The 16,564-nt window shown below is 41.7% G+C and overlaps 3 protein-coding genes across 4 annotated transcripts in view; 2 read left to right on the forward strand and 1 right to left on the reverse strand.

Annotated features, from left to right (window-relative positions):
- The window catches only part of LOC145449815 (uncharacterized), a 342,177-nt gene that overhangs the window by 151,785 nt on the left and 173,828 nt on the right, over positions 1-16,564 (forward strand). The window lies entirely within an intron of this gene.
- LOC145449838 (uncharacterized) overlaps positions 1-16,564 on the forward strand; it is a 113,179-nt gene that overhangs the window by 86,111 nt on the left and 10,504 nt on the right. The window lies entirely within an intron of this gene.
- LOC145450461 (cadherin-2-like) lies at positions 11,198-14,086 on the reverse strand. The gene has a single exon (XM_080328984.1). It carries the CDS (start codon positions 13,985-13,987, stop codon positions 11,690-11,692), a length of 2,298 nt encoding a protein of 765 aa, XP_080185110.1. The 5' UTR covers positions 13,988-14,086; the 3' UTR covers positions 11,198-11,689.

The raw sequence follows: 16,564 nt of genomic DNA on the forward strand, positions 1-16,564 counted from the left end.
CTCCAGGGAGGTGACGGCCGTAAGTTACCGGACGTCCTGCCGGCAATTCCACCGGAAGTCAACTGGACATCGAGTGTTTGCTGGGAAACGAATGACCAGACAATGGAGCGACCTCAAAACAGCCCCTAAAGTCTGGAAATCGGCATTGATAAGAACAATCGCTGGACGAAATTGTTCATCGTTATGTTCATTGTGTTGCGGCGGTGCCATTGTTGGAGCAATAATGCCAGTTTTCAGACTTTGAGGGCTGTTTCGGGGTGCATGGTTCCATTGTCCAGACGAGATTTTATTTTGTATTTTCGAAATCACTGCGACACTATCTTTCGATCATGGCCAATTATATTAAATTTCAGCGTTCAGGTCGCCAGATGTAGCACTGCCAACTATGCTTCTTTTAGATTGCTCAGCAGGAAGAGACACTGTTTGCCCATGCGTAACCGCCAGGAGTTGCGTATCTACAATCTAAATCTATCAGAGATGAGCGGATTTGAAATTTCTATGTCCTAATCCAATCCAAATCCGAACCTTCAAATCCAAATCATAATCATAATCCATAACTTTTTCTTATTCAAGTCCATGTCCAATCCTAATCCGATTCCAACTGGAAATTCAGAAAAAATACTAATTTATGCAATGGAGGGATTCGAAAATTTTCTTTCACAACCAACGATTCACTTGATTCAAGAGAACTTAGTAACCATAAGTACATTAATACCTGATCTAAATAAAGTTTGTCGCCATTCGCCACACGACATTTCAATCTCCCAGAAAATAGGTAAATCCAATCCAAATCCTAATCCGTTCTGAAAAAAATGTCTAATCCAAATCCAATCTAAATCCGACAAAATTTCACAAATCCTATTTTTTTCAAAACCTAATCCTAATCCATGCTCATCTCTGCTATCTATCGGTATAGGTAGTAATCTATAATTATATATCATCGGAGTCAGCACTCTGGTGACCGGTATAGCCAATGCAGTCGTCAGCCAGAACTGATCTTTAGTGGTTATTTTCGGTAAAAAAGCGGTAAATAATCGCTAAATACTTTTTCAAAAATCGCTAGATTTATCGCTAGGCGCTAGATTCATATTTTTTGGCGCTAAACCGTATGAAAAATCGCTAGATCTAGCGCGAAAATCGCTAAATTGGCAACACTGTGCTAGATGTTCTGTACCACTAAATAACCTGTGCTGGGTGCCCTGCGTTCTTTCCGAATCCGAACCATAAACATAACATAACTGCATTTTTAACAGCCCAATTGGCTACAAGGTTGGAGCGTCTGGGTACTCAACCGTTAATCACGTGTTGGTGTTGCCCATCTATCCGTAGGTCAGGTCATGATTTTTTCAAATTGTATGCCATAATTCCGTAAATACATCCGACAAACATGTTTTTTTGAGCCTACCGACGGCGGGGGACAGGACCGTAACTGCCGCACCCCAAACCCCCAATTGGGCCGAGCTCAGAGGGGGCTCAAAAGTATTTCGTGAATTAGCATAAATTATAGAGTATTTTTTGAAAATTTATGCAATTATTTCAAAAATTTTTCGCGCTATGCGCGATTTCAAGTTGCCACACATATTGATTTTTGGCTACTCTTGCCCAAAGAAAAAATAAGCAAGATTTATAGAAATGAACGTATTGGCGTTGGCCATTACCGCACCGCGATGCATCAAGACATAACGTTTTAGGCCAGAACGATCACAAGACAAATACTATCCCGCAGGTAAAAATTATATGCCAGTGATGAAATACCAATTTGAAATCGTGTGCGTCTTTTAGTTTGGTAGCCTACATTTGGGCAATTCTATATTTTGGATATAGCAGACGGGAGGTCACGAAATAACGGGCGAGCGGGCCCTACAGTTTCCAAGACGCCTCACTCGTCAGCTCTACCGGTAAATCTGATTACGTGAGCAGAGAGGTCAAGAAATTGTGAGCAATATATATGCAATTCCCGATCTCATTGACCGATTTTATCATGAATTATCGTAAATTTTCGCGCTTCGCGCAGGCTCGATAAACAGTACAACGGGGCCTACGGTAGTTATCGTAGGCCGCGAGTACGACTAGTTTCGTGGCAAAGCGAACAACGTGATTGGGGGTAGGTTTACCACCCTATGGGAGCCCAAGACCAAGTTTTTTTAGGGGCCTGACCAATTGCTGTTTCGTTCCTGCCAATGGGTATACGCCCGAAGATGTATAATTATTAGCTATTATTGAGGGGTTTTACCTTTTCAAACACACCTCACACAGCTCTACCTGTAAATCTGAATACGTGGGCAGAGAGAGGCTAAAATTGATAGCAATATGTATATGCAATTCCCGATAATATTTATTGATTCAATCATGAAGTATAAAAAAAAATTTGCGCTTCGCGAGTTTAGGCGAGAAAAGGTGAATCAATAAACGAAGCCCAATGTAGATGATAAATAGCGGTAAAAAGCGTAGAACCTGAGGGGAGTCTGGTGGCGAAGGCCAAGTCATGTGACTCATCGAGACTAGGGGACGACCAAGACGGACATTTCATGCAACTTCGAAGAATAATTGTCGCACCACACGATTGGTAATTCCTCTCAGTCCTGATACTTGGAAAATAGGGCCGGAAACTGATAAAAAATAACAATGTTTTCCTATATTCGTTTCTATATCACTCGGGCGGAGCCCAAAAAAGTGAGAACCCGATTGAACTGAAATCTGAACAGCAGCGAACTGAACACACTGACTTGGATTTGGACTCGAGTCACAACACCGAAGACTCGGACTCGACCCTCTACAGCAGACCTTGGCAAAGTGCGGCCCGCGAAGCCATTCTGTGCGGCCCGCGAAAGGTTGCTTGGAATTCATACCATAAAAACTGCTTTTTGAATGTTGATGCGTGTACTACAAAACAATAGGCTGTATCAACTAACCAGAAATTCGTTGACTTTGAAGGCTGTTCAGTGTTCAAGTGTTCATTAATTGGCCACGATTACGCTGACTACGTACCTCACATGCATAATCTCGATTCATAATAAAGCAAGTGGCAAAGTAGGGTAGCCTATCAGTAGCAATTAAAGTCACAAAGAAATCACTCTTTCCATATAGTTTTGGTCAAAACTTCTTTGTTGCCATTGTCGCATTGCGCATTATATATGCTTTAAATTGTTACGTGAGGCGTTTCCAAATCCCTAATTCGTGAAACAAGTCAATCAGTGCTCGCGTTTACTATCCCATAAAGGATGAACAGGCATGTCAAAAAATGAATGCCGAAAGCTGAAATTCAAAGAATGTTATAGCACTATTTGTATACTGGAGTTAGGGGTAAACCCGTCTTTTCAGTTTTTGCCGAACATGTCGCAGAGATTAAGGATTTAAATTATGGTAAAAACACAGTCAAAAACACTCGGTCAGGAAAGGCGAATTTCAGAAAAACCGCAAACTTCGCTTAACATCAAGACTATTTGAGCTACTGCTCGGAAGGCAGTTGCCGAGACAATAGTCTTTGTACTAGCCTATGCCATATACGTTCCAGTGCAGTGGTTCTCGAACTGGGGGGGGGGGGGCGTGAAATCATTAGAAGAGGGGCGCGAAGCCAAAGTTAAATGATGTTTTTTCGCGCCCCACGCGATTCACTCCGAGATTATGGTAATATAGTTATAGTTATGGCTCTGTGTATTGTCCGACTTTGATATTTCAGAATTAATTCTGTCATCATATCAGCCACAATCTTACCTGCTGTAGCAGACCGCTGGTCCTTTAATGCAATGTCCCTATAAATATCGCCGGGTGTCTGTTATGAAGGAAATATACTGTGGTTGTACTAGGAGTTGACCATATCATGACAACTATTATAAATTTATCTCTTCTAGTGTTGCGCAAGCCAATAGCCATCATCGTTACGCCAAACATAAGAACTATAGCTATAGTTCTCAAGTTCTGCCTTTTTCCTACCGCTTGAACTTTACCAATCGTTCGTTACAAGTACATGCATTGTTACGCATTTTCGGGTATAAAAACCCACGTTTATCACAGGTCGGCCCTTGAGACTTTGAGATTCATCCACGAACCGTACTATATTCTCTGCAATACATCCGTCCGAGTGAACATGTGAGTCACCAACCTAAAGACAGCCAGTCACCATAGCTCGATCAGCTACTCCTCCAGCACGGCACACAGCTTTATACTGCTACACTGTCATCAAACCATCCTTTGGGATTGCAAGCATTCTCGTTGCAAGCATTCTCGTCGTAATATTTCACTATCATAAAGGGAATCGTGCTTAAAAAAAGTTTGAGAACCACTGTTTTAGTGTCTATAGAAGATCGAGGATAGGGGTATCATGTATAATGTTTAACATTGTTTCGAGTAATGACGACAAATAGATAAATTTTTAATTAGGCGCCACTTTCTTATTACCTAACATCAACACACTCAATGATCAGTAGGGCGGTTGTTTTTTGACCTAAACAAATTGAATTTTGACCAAATTTTGACCTAACGTATGCAAATTAGGTGTTTTCCCACATAATGTTGAAATTGTAGCACTTATCTTCATTTCTGGTTGGAACTGGCTGCCCTAACGAAGTAGTTTGGCCGGAAAAAACGTTTTGGGCTTCGAAACAGGTAACTTTTTACACGAAAAAAACAATATTTTAACGAAATCTGGCCTTATGAAGAATTCCAGTGGTTACAATACGTAACCTAGACCCAATGTAGCTGATAAGTAACGCGGGAAAAGCTCAGCTCAGGGGGTTCTGGGGGCGTGCCTCTCAGAAGTTGGGTTTATCACCCTGTGGGGGGCCAAGACCAACGTTTTTTTGGGGGGAGGGGGGGCTGGCGAAGTGCTGTTACGGTCCTGGCTGCAAAGCTATGAGGGATAGGCTACAACCAACTGCTCAGGAGTCGTGTGACGACATTTGAACCAAAATGCGCGATCCAACACTTTTGTGAACGTAAATCGTCTCTATACGAGCGGTTGCGAGGGAGATAGCGTAGTGGTGCGGCGATACCCGCGATAGGCGCCTGCCGCACGGGCGAACCCGGTGCGATTCCGCGTCGGAGGTTATTCTGAGCTCCTCTTCTCCCACGTCGCTGTTCTTACGATAAAAGAACAGCGGAACAGAGACGAAACATCAAAGAAAAGAACTGTGACATCGAGGTGGATGCCAGTTAGGAGACCGCAGCCGCAATTGGTCGTTCGGCAGATCGGCACCCTATCTGTGCATTACAACGCATTGTATGTTGTGTGTGTCTTGTTCAGATAAAAATATCATCCGATGATTAGCTACGTCTTATTATTATATCAGTGAAATATTATATTATTATTATGAAATTAATATGAATGTGAATTGTGCGGCTTTTCGTGAATTTGGCATGCTGAATCCGGCACTCGCATCGGCCATTAGCTACGTAGGATCCGACAAAAATAAAGAGACATAAAAATTGGAAATTGATATGGATGATAACACTGATAGACTGATTATAAAATAGGTCAACTTACCTTTTTTGGTCAACCTCCGCGACAATTCTAGAAAAATCCGGTTTACACGCTACTTTGTGGCGATCTGGCGATTTTAGCAGTTACTGTATAGTCGCCTAACAACACTAAAGTAACAGTAAGTAAGAGTCACATCCAGTCGATAAAAACAAAATTATCACGGAACTTTGTCTGTCCTACAGCCTTAGACGCTTATGTGTTGCTGGGTACTTCCGATACTCTTCAAATCCTTATTCCAATCGAAATTACAATATGGTTGCATCTGCTAGGGAGCTGCCAGACTTAGCGCACTCAACCTACTGCAACAACTTCGACATTATGTCCAGTAGGCCAGGTTGTGCGTCCAATATATCGCTGCTCAAAATATTCGTTGGCCTAAACATAAAATATATGCGAAAACTAGAAATGGCCAAGTTTATGAATCAGGTCCACTGTATTCACTGCCCCAACATGTCAATTAGCCTACTTCTTTAGCTCGGTATCAAAAGAGCATAATAAGCACAGCGCGCGCGTCGTCCGTGTATCACACGAGCGGCGCGAAAGATCGCCGCTCGAATATGCCGGACCTAATGCATGGAGCAATATCTCGCCGGCTATCTGTCAGTCGTCGATCATGTCCATATTCAAGTGGAAATACAGGCACTTTCTACTGAATGAATAGTTGAATACTACAGACATGGGGTGATTACTTCATGAATGTAATCGATTGCGATTACGATTACTTCAGAATCACGCGATTACGATTACGATTACGATTACAGCAAATCAGGAAGTAGTCGATTACGATTAAGATTACATTGGAAAAGTAATCATGATTACTCACGATTACATTTGTTTTGCTTCTTAGGACTAGGGCTGGGCACAATGATTCGAGTACTCGAATCTGAATCGAGTATCAATTTTAATGATTCGAGTCGAGTAGTAAAATACGATTTTTTCGAGTACTGAAATTATACGCTCCTCGCAACTGACAGTTAATTTATCAACGAGAATTATAGTTTTGATACTATTTTCCACCGAGAAAGCCTTGAAACCTGGACTGGCCGTGTCGCAGCATACCAGACATAGTACAAAGCTATGAACGTTACTGGAAAAAACACATTTCCGAAGTCATGATTATCGCACAAGATTGTTAAGGAGTGCTATGGAAGTCGGCATGGTCGAAAAATACCAAAGTAACTTTATTGTGACGGATAACAGGCATTATGTTCTTTGTGATGGCATAAAAGGTACATATTTGAACTTCGACATAGTACATTATTTTGTGACGTCATAATGAGTGATACTCGATTACTCGACTCGACTTGAAGCATATTACGTGATTCAGAATCGAATCACTCAGGTACTCGATTTTGCCCAGCCCTACTTAGGACTATAATCTTAAAGGATATATTGGAAGACAATACAAGGATTGCGATGAAAAGGCTTAATGAGATATCAACTCTCTACATACATCACGCGTCATTTGCTTATTACGTCATAATATACAAATTGCCCAACTTTATTGGGATGATTTATCGCACCCAACGATTTGCATTATTGCCAGGTCTTTACCTGCCGCACCCCAAATTCCTTAATAGGGTGGGGAGCGTGCTCGAAGGGGACTCAAAAGTATTTCGTAAATCAACATAAATTATAGAGTATTTTCGAGAATTTAATTAATTCTTGAAAATGTTCTTCGAGCTTCTCGATTCAAATGTCTCTAGTACAGGGGTCACCAACGCGGACCAAATGAGTCGCCCGCGGTCGCTGTAGCAAATATTAGAATGAAAGATTTTAAAGTTGAAGCTGGTTTCATATGAGCAGCGGTTGAACATGAGTCGGCCGACCCCAAGGAACATACGAGCGCAGTCGCTCGGGGCATTGCTCGTCTTCGCCCACGCGGCGGGTCGACGAAAATCTATAGTTAATATTCCCGAGTCTCGACGCGGAGATTAGCGCTTCGGCGCGCACTGCAGAAACGCAACTGAGCCCAGAGGAGCTGGTGTGAGTCCCGGCGAGTGAGCGTTTTTTGTTCTTGGTAAGGGGCGGAAACCCGGCACAGTGCTCTGATTGTCTTACTCTAAGTGAAGAAATCCAACTGGGCACGGATAAACGGTGGGAGTAAGTGGTAGCCCGTCGGTCGTCGCAACAATCAGTGCACACTACACAAGAAGTAGCTTTTTGTTTCAAAACGGTTGGTGACCTCTGCTCCAGTAGATAGCGGGGTTTGAAATGCATACCTCTCCCCCTCAAGAAAAAACACGCATAGGCTATTTTATGGAAACAGGCATTTCGGAGCCGGTCATTACCGCGCCACGATCCCACAACACACCAAAGCTCACCAAGTTTCAGCCAACACGCAACTCCACGGGATGTGATAGGCCTACCAAAGAAATACCTTGGCCAAAACTTAGGGTATTCGTCCATTGTCAATAGCCGCGCTGGGTGGGCGTGACTAATAATAGTCCTGTCCTTCCAATCTGAGCCCACAATGCAAATGTCACCCGGCGCATCCACATAGGAATATAGCCATGACAATTTGCGTGTGCGTCTCACGAAAGATATTCTTTTAGTCTGCTACGTTTGGGTGAGTACAATATCTGTTGAATAATCAACAGACTGGAGGTCACGAATTAACAACATACAATAAAGTAACTATAACAACATACCAGATCAGAGTTGGATCAATGACATTATTTCAGTTCAATTACAATTACAATTACTTTCATGCATGTTTCAATTACATTCCAATTACAATTACTCCATGCTAAAAATATCAAATTAAATTACAATTACAATTACTCCTTGCATGCTTCAATTACATTACAATTACAATTACAATTGCTGCTGTTGAACATGTAATTGAATAATCATAAATTCAACCGTGCTCCTTGACAACCGTAGCGTCGTAATTAACAACAATTCAAGTATTCATGTTTCATTCATGATACGCAAATACCCGTTAATTAATAAAAAGAAAAGACGTTTTCGAACTATTCCAGTATGCAGTATGTCGTTGAAAAAAGTATTATAATATATGCACGTGTTGGATTTGCGTATATAGTATATAATTAAAGAAATAATATTATTTTTATCGAGGGACGTAGGAATTAGGATGAGGAGTAAAAACAAAACCGTGCTTTGTCAGATAAGACGTTATATAATATCCAGTGGTCTGGTTAGTTAGCCAGACGAAGTAACGATGCAGCATCGTGATCTGAAATCGTATTGTAGATTGCCAACCCACGGATAGATGCGCAAGATGTGAGTCACGGATGAATGCACCGACAAACGTACTGCAGAGCCGGCTAAAAGCAGCAAACTTTGTAGTCCTAGAGCTGGCGATTCAAGCGTCCAAATTTGATGCATCTGGTCTTTATCGTAAGCTATTGATGCACTAATTCCGAAAATACAAATTAAAATCTCGTCAGGGCAATGTAACTGCTCCAAAATAGCCGTTTAAGGCCGACTGTTCTGAAAAGTGAGAGCGCCGCAGCAGCATGACCACAACAATGACCAATTACGCCCAGCGATTGTTCAGAACAATGCCGATTCCCAGACCTTCACGACTATTTTGGGATGGTACCAATGCCTGGAAATATACTTTTATTGCGGAATCAGTGCGACACTAGCTTTCGATTAGGACCATACATATCAAATTTCGACGCTTGGATCGCCAGTTATGGGACTATCAATTCTGCTGCTTTTAGCCGGCTCAGCAGTTCGCTTCTTGGCGTATTCAATCGTGAGTCACGTGTTGCGAATCCATCCGTTGGTTAGTAATCTAATAATTGTATACAATGGCAGCCGAGGCCAGCATAGCAGTAAAAATAAAAAACTTCGCCCGCAAGGGCGCAGTCAAGGGCTTCCGCGAATGGATCCACCAAATCCCTTGTCGACATTTAAAGAGAATGCATTATAAGTCAATTATTTTATGTTGTGCTTGTCAGGTCTCAACAGCAATTTAATGTAATTGAAATTGTAATTGAGCAAAATTTTTGTCAAATTACAATTACAATTACACAAAATAAAAATGCTTCAATTACAATTACATTACAATTACATTGAAAAATGTAATTAAATACATTCAGCTCAATTACAAATTACAATTGATCCAACTCTGTACCAGATGCTATAATTATGAATTACGTGCCCCAGCTCTACAGGTAAATCTGACACTCGGGGCTGAGAGAGGTTTAAAATGAATAGTAATGCAATCACCAATATTATTGACCAAATTCAGTTTTGAAAATTGACCAACGGTTGAACTGGGGGACGAATTGCTGTTGGTTCTGATTCTAGCTAACATGTCACGCTATATGCGGATGGTTAGGGCGGCAGGTTCAAATGCTGAGTAACGAACTGTGAGATAACGATTGGCGCCCGATTCAAGTAGTTATATGAGAATAAGATATAGTGAACATAAAAATTCTGCTTTCCACTTAATATAGATACTGCGAGCTGCTGTTACGAGAAACGGCTAAGCACGGCTCGGTTATGATATAGTATATATCAGCAGCTGTTCATTTGTAATGCTTCGTTGTGGAAACTGCAATGTTTTTTTCGACGAGTACAAAATTCCGAATTTTTGTCAGGTGTACGTGGGTACGTAGGCCTACTGCTCGCCAAGCAGCAACGTTGAAACTGCGTTTAACTACGCACAACCAAGCATTGATACATAAGTTACTATTTGAAACTATAGGCAAAGTGGTGATTAATATCCTGCTGCGAGGTAGGGGCTTCTGTAGTGTATTGATAACCTGATATACACCACGGGGGGTGTTCTTACAATCACACTACAATGTCCATCGCATGTCTGTATACTATGTGTGGATACTTCTTACGTAATGACGAGGGGAGCTAATACTTCTGACGTAATGACGACGGGATCTAATACTTCTGACGTAATAATGAGTAGTGGCGTTTGAAAATCAGACGTTAGTGCTATCGCTAACGTGGTATATTATCTCATTCTTGTTCACGAATATTCAGTTTATTTCATAGTCCTTGTACAAACAAAAAGTAATCGTTCTTTCACAAAGAAATCGATTAGATATGGAAAGTAGTCGATTACGATTACTTAGGATTTTTTTCAAATGTAATCGATTGCCATTACGATTACTTCAAAATGCTGTAATCGTCGTAATCGATTACTAATCGCGATTACCCCATGTCTGGAATACTAGTCAGCCCTCCACGTCGCTTGTCTTTTTATATTGACTTCTTTCCCTTTCCGTTCTGTGCACGCCTCCTCTTTACATCGCCTAGGCCTAGGTGGGTGTCTCAGCTCAAAGACTACTCCAAGCCGTTTCGACCTCTTCCCATCTTTTCATTATATCGCAACCTTCCGGTGTTTTGAAACGATTAAATTTTATTAGTAACTCAACTGAAATAGCTGTCTATTTCATTGTACTATGTGAAAATGTTGCGGGTTAATCACGACTTCATGGAATTGCCATTCCCAATAACCTGCAAAACTTTGCACAGTATGCCACGCTATGACTACGGCCTCCCATAGTGGAAAAGAGTATCGAAACTATAATTCACATTGTTAAATTTACTCTCACCAGCGAGAAGCGTTGAATTTCATGTTTAGAAAAATATCACTTACTAAACTCAAATCATTAAAATTGAACCTCGATTTATTAAGAAAACTAGAATCATAGTGACCAGCCCTAATCGTATGCGATATTGAATCCCTCCTTGCCAAGACAATGCTGTCAGACCTCCCCGTCACAACGTATTTGTAAAATTTATTACTAAGGAGCAAAGTGAAGTTTTCAAGTACAAATATTGGTCTTGAGCAAAGTACCTAGCATTTCATAGAATTAAAATACAGTTCAGCAGAAATCCTCGTATCGAAGCTGGAAATGTGTGAGCAAAAACGGGTAAACACAATGGGAAGATATGACAAGGATTGTATAGTTTCTACATGAAATGTACCACACATTCGACTGCCTAAAATGTCATGATATCATGAGCAGTGGTCCGAAGCATTCGACTGCCGATCGGTACCAGCAGGAAAACAATTGAAGTAAAATAAACAACACGTCACGGGCGTTCACATAAAACTGGTGGGATTAGAAGTAAAATGTTCAAAGTGTCGGCCGTGATAAAATAGCACCAACGCAGTCCCGCAAGAAACAAATTACAGAGGTGCACGTTTCTTACATCCGAGGTCAAACATCTCGGACCTGCATCTGGCTCCAAATCACCGTACATCACATTTTAATCAGACTCCGACCCATCGTTATACATATCGGCGAGACGATTGAACCGCGGGCCCCAATCGTTGAGGTAATCATAATCCACAGAGCCGTCCGTAGTGGCTGTGTTGATAGAAGATAATGATCCCGCATCTGAACCAGCGCCTTCATAATCGAACACGAGTAACGAGTCAAAAGGCGGAGCGCTAGGATCCTCATCCGCGGCATCCTTGGCTTCACCGATGATGTTTGTGATATCATCAGGCGCGTTTGCGCGCCGCGGCCTTGGTGCTTGTTGGACCAATGGCATTTGTGTTTTTCTGATGGGTTGATTCGGGTCTTCCAACAAAGGCCCGCGTAGAGCGCTTAAATCGTACGTGTCTTGGTCTTCCTCGCCACCTTCCTCTTGGTACACTTGAACCGTCTCTCGAATATCATCTTCATCATCAAAGAAAGGCTCTTTCAAAATCATAGCCGCTTGACGTCTCTTGTATGTGACTACTGCGAATACTAGAATCGCGATTAGTAAGATCACAGCTATAACTGCGATAATAATCGCGTACGGGAATGCAGCTGCAGTCGCGTCTTTGCAAGTAAATTCACCATCGTCACCACACTTGCATATAGTCGCAGTCAAAGTGGCCGTGCCTGTCTGAGAAACCGTCCCGCCATCCGTAACTGTGAATATTAGTGAAACAGTAGCCGATCCCGAACTCAAACCATAGTCGGAAAACTCTGCGATTAGGTTTACACTGTCATCATCAACTGGTTCAAAACTCCACTTGGTTTTATCCACAGAGTCATCGAGGCGGAACGTGAACGGGGGTCCATTTACGGCCGAGTCCGGATCAGTAGCCTTGATGTGTCTCGCTGTTCTGTTTCGTGGCTTCTCGCAAACATACGCAGTAGCACCTTCTGGACCCCAATCAGGCGCAGGCGGGTTATCATTGATGTCTTCGATCGTAATAGCTACTTCCTCACTGCCACTCGCTGGATTTCCATGGTCGTAATTATCAGTGGCTATGACTTTAAGATGGTACACACCGTCTGCGGTGGCTTCACGATCTAGAGCACCTGTCAGAGTAATTTGCCCTGTTGTAGCAACTATATCAAACCAATTCTCAGGATCCTCCAAACTATACGTGACGGTTTGATTTTTGTCGAAGTCAATGTCTTCGGCGCGCACTTGTATGATGGGAATCGGCTCGGCGGGAGCAGGTCCTTCTGTGATTCGATAATTGTAGGGAGTGTCTCTGAAAATAGGGGGTTCGTTTGCATCTATCACTGTGATCGATAAAGTTGATTCTGTAGCATACGCCACATCGGCCGCATTCGATGCCTCCTTGTTATAAGCTTTAATTTTCAATTTGTAGCTAACGATACCGCTTTCAAAGTCTAAAGGTTTGACGAGTTGCAGTTCTCCGAGACTTTGACCGGAATCTGACGGCTTCGAGACAATTGTGAAGGCTCCACCCGTGTTCCCGTCCAGTATTTCAAAGTAAACCTTCTTATTGACGCCCTCGTCAATGTCTGTAGCGTACATATTATACAGTGACGTATCAAGTTCTGATATTTCTGACAGTGATTTAGCGGCTAGAGGGCCGAATTCAGGGGCGTGGTCATTGGAGTCTGTGACAGAGACTACAACTTCTCTTGTCACTTTGTTTGAACCAGCACCCCCATTGTTATCAACGGCAACAACATTGAATCTCACCACTGGGTTGGATTCATAGTTGAGATCGCCACCGTTGACGCGCACCCATCCCGAGACTGGGTCAATTATGAATCTGTTCCCAGATGGCGAATCTGGAGTATCGCTATCTTCTTCGATGGAAAATCGGATCTGAGCGAAAAAACCTAAATCTGCATCTGTGGCTTTTACTTGCATGAAAGGAGTAGAATCCGGACCTATGTCGTGGAGTTCTTCCACGCTTCCAGTCAAACTGGACGGGTCGAATACCGGATAATTATCATTTATATCAGTAACGACGATATCAAATCGCACCGGATCCTCAGTTGGATTTCCATTTGCATCAGCGGATTCGGCAGTAATCGTATACCTATCTTTAGTTTCCCTATCTACTGCTTCCACCTGCCAGATCTGTCCAGTTTCGTGATCAATGTCGAATTTGTTGCCAAAATCACCAGATATGTCATACGTCGCGGTTGTAGGATCCTCTGAATGAATTTTAACCACTTTCACCTTGTCGTAAAGGTCTCCTTCTGCGATTCTTTGCTCAGGATAACTCCATTTTCCTTCTGCGTAGTGGACTGCAAGCAGCACCGCAGTGCTGATTATGAGGAACACTCGCGGTCCCATACCACCAAACAGCCTGTGAGCCTCTCGGGTGACCTTCGTTAATTCAAATTTGTATACCGATTTTTATTGTCACACGATAGCTGCATCACAAATAAAAAGAAACGGTAATTGTTATTTATCTATCGCAAACATTCACACGCAATTCACAGAAGGTGCTCTGAATTATCTGCCTTAAAAGGGCATAAATCATCGCTGGAAAACCAAACAGTGTTATGTCCATATTTGGAAATTTTGACTTTGACCACATAATTAGGACATAAGCCAGTTTTTGTTTTCAATTGACCTTGATAATTCAAGTTCATATGGCTACCAAACTAACAATTCATGCTACTTAGTAAGTTGGAACCCGTTAAAACGACAGATCTATGTCCACAATAAGGTAGGGTTGCCATACGTCCGGAATTTCCCGGACATGTCCGGAATTTCACTGTTCAAACTAGCGTCCGGGAGGAATTTCTAAAATATGCCAAATGTCCGGAATTTTGAAGACTTGACGTGGGCTCATAATTTTTCGTAAATCAGCATAAAAACAATATTTTTGGAAATATTTATGCTGATGCATGGTATTTTTCTTCGCGCTGCGCGCGATTTGCTATCACATTTATTGACTTTAATATGCAGACTACCACCCTCGCAAAAACTGCAATAAAATATAAATAAAAACAACCTTAATTTACTGGAATAAGCCTAATTGTAATTGCTATTATAGGAGGACGGTATATTCCTAGAGATCGTTAAGGCCGTTTTAATGCTTTATTTAAAGATAGTGGTTCCACATTTAAAGATAGTGGTTCCAAACGGGGGGTCGTTGGCCTTTATTCTGGGGTTTGCGAATATGTTGAACGTAATCAGCTTTCAAAATAGCCCGTGAGTAAGTCTGGGCAAAGGTGCTGACTTCTTTTAGTAATCAGCTCCACGGAACATTTTCAAATTGGAGGAGTCGCGACCATAAAAGGTTGGAAACCACTGGATGTGGGGTGTTTATAAAGCTCCGTGGTGCGCACCGGTATACGACTGATAGACAATCTTATCGGTAGGACATGAACATGACTTAACGATGTGCAATTACGCTTCCTGTATTTTCGATCTCATCATCCTCCACCAGCTCTATCGCTAACTCTGATCACGTGGGCGGAGAGTAGTATCTATATAGTAATATATGGAACGACCAATATTATTGAGAGAATTCATTCAAATAATATTTCGACCAGATGCATATAGAAACCAGACCCCCCTCCCCCCAGAAGTTGCATCGATTACCCTATAGTGTGGGCTCAAAACCATTGCGTATTTGGGTGGGAGGGGGCTGAAAACATGTGCTTTCGACCCCTGTTACACAACACACAGTCACATACTCCTGAATTTGATCGTGACGACCTCTGGCCTATGAGCAAAGATTTGCCACTGTCACGTCATAACTCATTTGGAAATTCACTAGTGGGCGCTAAAGAGTGTCCGGAATTTGGGTTGCTGAAATATGGTAACCCTACAATAAGGTAAATAGTGATAGGAAAAAAAGTCAAAATTTCCAAAAATGGACATAGCACTGTTTTGTTTTCCAGCGAAGATATAATGTCTATTGTCTATAGATCAGTGGTTTGAGATACTCGTACCGTCTTCCACGAGATGTCTGGGCAATCAGTCCAATATGAATGCAGTAGCCAGTAAATATGAAAAAATGTCGTAAAATTGATATTTGAAGAACTTCTTGGGGGTACATAACTATATTATACAATTGAATAATATATTCATAATTCATATTGAAATAAACTGGCATATTTTCGGCTGACAGTATTCTGGTGTAATCGTCAGCAACTAGTAGATAATTGGAAAAACATTGTAGGCTATATCAATAATCCAATCACCAGCATAAAATTTTGAATGATCAAGGCGAGCAGGTTGTTCCAGCTCGGTCTAAAATACTCAGGTATGGTATATTTCAATACCGGTATGAATATATTATTCGAAAATGATATTAGAGTGGCATCAACCAAATTGAAGTTGTACAGTACTGAGATCCTCTCAGGAGACTGGTCAACTCTGTCCAGACACATGATACCGAACAATGCCTGTTATTTCACAGCGCTGAGATTATTTGGAACAATGCCGATTTTCATTTTTGCGGGCGATTTTGTGTGGGTTGCGGAGATTGGATTACAATTACATGTTCAGAATCATTGTGATAGATAGCTTGAACTAACACCTATTTCATTCCTGGGTTCCATGGGTGCATGTACAGTTGTACACTGTACAGTGATTGTGGGTTCGGTATCTTTCAAAGAGCTAAAAGAAGCACTATAGATTTTAGATCAAGTTTCATATTAATGCTGGACATTACAGCAGAATCACACGCAAATCAAGTTCAAATTGATTTTAGAGTTATCATATAGTAATCTAACGAGTGTCCATAAACTCGAATAATTACAAAAGATTCACAATTGAATAGTAAATAAATATTGAAATGAACCCAAATATCATAGGCTGACATAGTCAGGGGTGATCGTCAACGGTAGAGAATTGGAAAGGACATTGTAATTTGTATATGAACAACCGTATCACCAAATAGGACCACCAGCA

The sequence above is a fragment of the Botryllus schlosseri genome, chromosome 11, assembly GCF_051294905.1.
Source record: "Botryllus schlosseri isolate E-star chromosome 11, Bs_hap1, whole genome shotgun sequence".
In the NCBI taxonomy this organism is placed as follows: Eukaryota; Metazoa; Chordata; class Ascidiacea; order Stolidobranchia; family Styelidae; genus Botryllus; species Botryllus schlosseri.

Bases quoted from the DNA above. Each gene is read 5' to 3' on its own strand.
- LOC145450461 (XM_080328984.1), bottom strand. From the start codon at position 13,987: ATGGGACCGCGAGTGTTCCTCATAATCAGCACTGCGGTGCTGCTTGCA.